General features: G+C 44.8%; 1 protein-coding gene across 1 annotated transcript; it reads right to left on the bottom strand.

Annotated features, from left to right (window-relative positions):
- On the bottom strand, positions 1–612 carry LOC121871967 (the record flags this gene model as incomplete). Its single annotated transcript, XM_042374588.1, is given in 1 exon segment — positions 1–612. A coding segment is annotated over 1 exon segment (379 nt), but the record flags the coding sequence as incomplete, so codon positions are not given.
- Positions 613–5,291: the final 4,679 nt, after the last annotated feature.

Below are 5,291 nucleotides of genomic sequence, written 5' to 3'. Positions count from 1 at the left end.
GGAAGTGGTGAATGATTGTGGTGTGGTCTTGGTGAGCGTGGCAGAAGAGGTAGCGAGCGAGGTAGTACTTGTAGTTTCTGATGCCGTTCCTCATGACCCACGATTTTATGTCCTTCCACAGCCGTTTAATGTTGTCCGTGTGGACGCCAGTAATGGGGTCTTGCAAGCCTTGCCTGTGGTTAACTGTCTGGTGGCCAAACCCAAGGACTCTAAGTCGACGAGCTATGGAGCGCTCACTGTAGACGGTGGTGCCCGGAGATGAATGTCTGGCACAGAGGAGCTAGGGTGTCAGAGTCTATCTCTTCCACCGGTACAATGAACATGCGGCCCGACCCACGCTCGATGCCGCCAAACACCGAGAGGCCGCACCTCACCTGGACCCCGTGATAGACTTTCCTCTTGCCAAATGTAGTCTTGTCGATCTCAACAACTGTGTTTGGTCCACCAATTGGCTCCTGGTTCTCCATCCAGTACATGCACACCTCACTGCAAAAGGTTTTCCACTGCACAACCGACTTGGCACTTAAACCTAGTTCATTTTCACATATTTCCTGGGAGAAATATTGTTCAAGAAAAACATTGATAAACAACAATGCCGTGTTTGGTTTAATCCTGGTATGGTGAAGCCAAGTTCCTTTATACAAACTCGAACTGTAGCCACAACGCTTTATCCGTTTGGTTTTCTTTATCTTTGTTGTCGTATGACACCGGAACATTTTCATTTCTGCTCGGTAAGTACAGGGCCTCTGGCAGTCTGGACAGTTCCTTGTGGTGGGAAGGATGCCATGATCCATGAAGAACTGGAGGGCGCGGTCGTCTTTCTCCCGGAATTCACAAATAATGTCCATGTAAGACCGGTGACACTCTTCACATGTCATGGTGACGCTGCAGCCGGAGGCAGACGCTGGGCCTGAGGGTGTTATCAAATACTTCAATATGATTGGCTGTAGTATGTTAAGTTACATCCTAATACTTCAATATGATTGGCTGTAGTATGTTAAGTTACATCCTAATACTTCAATATGATTGGCTGTAGTATGTTAAGTTACATCCTAATACTTCAATATAATTGGCTGTAGTATGTTAAGTTACATCCTAATACTTCAATATGATTGGCTGTAGTATGTTAAGTTACATCCTAATACTTCAATATGATTGGCTGTAGTATGTTAAGTTTACATCCTAAGGTTAATATTTGTTTAATGGCTGCAGACATTTATTTTGTATTTGGTTATTTAAAACAATATATGAATATATTTCTTTCTTGGGCCAAATTTGCTCATTTGTTAATAAAGTGAAGGTCATATTTGAGAACACACACAAGATAACTGGCAGTAATATCATTTAGGGCATCCAGCCATTAGACTAATGTTTACCCGTGTTAATTATCTACCAAAGGCAGCAGTTGGCCAAGAATAGTTTGAGAAGATCCACGTTAACAAAGAACTTGGTGAGAGAAGACTGGTGACACAGGACGAGGTGCTAGTGTTTGGTCGACCTACCTCATCAACAGGCAATGACCGGCTGGCCTCTAATGGTCTTGACCCAGTGTGTGGTGACCTGAGGCCAGAAGCTGCTGTGTGGTGACCTGAGGCCAGAAGCTGCTGTGTGGTGACCTGAGGCCAGAAGCTGCTGTGTGGGTGACCTGAGGCCAGAAGCTGCTGTGTGGTGACCTGAGGCCAGAAGCTGCTGTGTGGTGACCTGTGGCCAGGCTGCTGTGTGTGGTGACCTGAGGCCAAGGCTGCTGTGTGGTGACCTGAGGCCAGAGCTGCTGTGTGGTGACCTGAGGAGAAGCTGCTGTGTGGTGACCTGAGGCGAAGCTGCTGTGTGGTGACCTGAGGCCAGAAGCTGCTGTGTGGTGACCTGAGGCCAAGCTGCTGTGTGGTGACCTGAGGCCAGAAGCTGCTTGTTGACCTGAGGCCAGAAGCTGCGTGTGTTGACCTGAGGCCAAGCTGCTGTGTGGTGACCTGAGGCCAAACTGCTGTGTGGTGACCTGAGGCCAGAAGCTGCTGTGTGGTGACCTAAGGCCAGAAGCTGCTGTGTGGTTCTTTTATCTCCTCATAAGTCACACCTGTTAACGTCTAAGACACTCCTAATTTCACTAATTTACGACACAACACAAATAACAGTACCAAGATGGTGGTTTGTTATTGTTCACTCTGTCCGATTCTCTCTATCATTTATTAGTTAAATATTTGTCATATTATTAATTAAGTGAATATAATTTTTCTAATAAAGTTTATATAATATTTAAAATGTTTTTTTTGCATTAAGATATTTTAATCTTTTTAAGTTCTAGCCGTAAGTAATATGGCAATGACAAACTAAACTCATCAATAACTTCGAGATTCGGACACTTAATAATTAAGGACTAAATATATTAAAGAAATATTTCTTCTTGACTATTATTTAAAGACCATTTATTAATAATTTCTTTACTAATTATATGCAACACTATATAAAAGCATAATACCCAATTCATATAAACTTAATACAGCAAGCATAGCTAATGGCAATAGCATAAATTTTTACTCACAGAAAACCCAACATTCTCACCTGGTTACAAATCTTCTTAATTACAAGTAGTAGTAGTAGTAGTAGTAGTAGTAGTAGTAGTAGTAGTAGTAGTAGTAGTAGTGTGTGTGTTATTATTTTGTTTTCATATAATTTATTTGCTTTTGTTTATCTAAATTATATATTACAATTTCTTAAATAATAATGTAATTACTTAAGTTATATACATTATAGTAGAATTATTTTACTATTTAATATTACGTAGATTAAAAGTACGATTATTTTCAGTACAGTGATATTCTCGATATGTCTGGACGTTTATTCATTATAAATTCCGTTAGATTGGAGTGCTTCACATCTAACGACCTCGATATAACGGACGTTTTTATTCTATAATTCCGTTAGATTGAGTGCTTCACATCTAACGGACTCGATATAACGGACGTTTATCTCTATAATTCCGTTAGATTGAGTGCTTCACATCTAACGGACCCTCGATATAATGGACGTTTATTCCTATAATTCTGTTAGATTGAGTATGTTTACATCTAACGGACCTCGATATAACGGACGTTTTATTCTAAGTAATTCTGTTAGATTGAGTGCTTTTATCTAACGGACCCTCGATATAACGGACGTTTATCTTTATAATTCCGTTAGATTGAGGCCTACATCTAACGACCTCGATATAACGGACGTTTATCTCTTATAATTCCGTTAGATTGAGTGCTTCATATCTAACGGACTCGATATAACGGACGTTTATTTATAATTCCGTTAGATTGAGTGCTCTTTACATCTTAACGGACCTCGATATAACGGACGTTTATCTCTATAATTCTTAGATTGAGTGTTTACATCTAACGGACCTCGATATGGACGTTTATCTTATAATTCCGTTAGATTGAGTGCTTCACATCTAACGGACTCGATATAACGGACGTTTATTCTATAACCTGCTAGATTGAGTGCCTACATCTAACGGACTCCTCGATATAACGGACGTTTATTCATAACCTGCTTAGATTGAGTGCTTCACATCTAACGACCATATAACGGATTTTCCTTCAATTATCAGTATTCAAAACGGCGTTCATATTACCTAAGACTTACTTTTGCTGTAGATTGAAATAAATTAAATGTGATAATCTTATAATCCATAACATAATTGTGTGTTTGTGAAACGGATTATAATAATTACAACAACAACAAATAAACAGTATAAATGAATCACTATATGAGGCAATAAGACACAGCATTATAAGTCTTTCCAAATACTATAGGAATGGAGTTGGTAGTTGGCCCTGTGTCGAGTCAGATAGAGCCAGACTGTCTAGTGTGTGTGCAGTTGCGTAACACAAAGAGCTATTGTTACTTCATTGCATTTGCACGGAGAGTCTTAACTAGATATTTACGGAACACAAGCTGGGAGACAAAATTAACACCGAGACTCACCCAACTAGACACCTCACTCTAACACTCGAGACTCCACCTAACCAGACAACCTCTCACTCTACAACACCGAGACTCCCACCAACCAGACACCCTCACTCTAACACCGAGACTCTACCCCAACTAAGATACCCCCACCCCAACACCGAGACCCACACTCCAACCAGACACCTCACCACCCACACACCTCACCCCAACAACACTCACCCCAACCAGACAACCCTCACTCCAACACCGAGATCTCCACCCACCAAAACTCCACCCAGACCCACCCCACACCACCCCAACACCTAGATCCCCACCCACAACCAGACACACCACCCCAACACACCCCACCCCAACCAGACACCTCCTCCACACCGAGATCCCACCCCAACCCTCCACCCAACACCGAGACCCACTCCAAACCAGACAACTCTCACCCCAACACCGAGACCTACCCCAACCAGACACCCCACCCCAACACCGAGACCCCAACCAGACACCCCCACCCCAACAACGAGACTCCACCCAACCAGACACCTCCACTCAACACCGAGACCTCAACCCAACCGCATCCCACCCCAACACCGAGACCCACCCCAACCAGACACCACCAAACACTTCCAACCAGACACCTCACCAACACCGAGACCCCACCTAACCAGACAAAACACCCCACCCAAACCACCCCACCCAACCAGACACCCCACCCCAACACCCCGAGACCCCACCTCAACCAGACACCCCACCCCAACACCGAGACCCCACCCCAACCAGACAATCTCCACCCCAACAACCGACACCCCACCCCAACCAGACACCCCACCAACACCAAGACCCACCCAACCAGACACTCCCACCCCAACACCAGACCCCACCCCAACAGACTAACCTCCCACCAACTCCGAGACCCACCCAACCAGACACTACACTCCCCAACCAACCGAGACACCACCCACCAGACACACCCAACCACTTCAAACAACTGAGACTCACCCAACCAGACACCTCACCAACAATCTAAAAAAAACTACTCCTCACCCCAACACCCCACCCCAACACCCACCCCAAACAACCAGACAACCCCACCCAAAACAACTCCACCCCAACCACATCAACCCCCACCCAACTACACCCCAACCAGATACCTCTCACCCAACACCTACATCCCCACCCCAACCGCACCCCACCCCACCCCACCAACCAGACACAACCACCAACCAGAGCACCCCACCCCAACCAGACAACCCAACCTCAACCCACACTCTCACCCCAACCAGACACCCCACCCCAACCAGACACCACCCCAACTCAGAACCCCACCCCAAATCAACTTCCAACCC

The sequence above is a fragment of the Homarus americanus genome, unplaced genomic scaffold (genome assembly GCF_018991925.1).
Source record: "Homarus americanus isolate GMGI-L3 unplaced genomic scaffold, GMGI_Hamer_2.0 scaffold58412, whole genome shotgun sequence".
In the NCBI taxonomy this organism is placed as follows: Eukaryota; Metazoa; Arthropoda; class Malacostraca; order Decapoda; family Nephropidae; genus Homarus; species Homarus americanus.
This window is presented reverse-complemented; position numbering and strand designations above follow the sequence as displayed.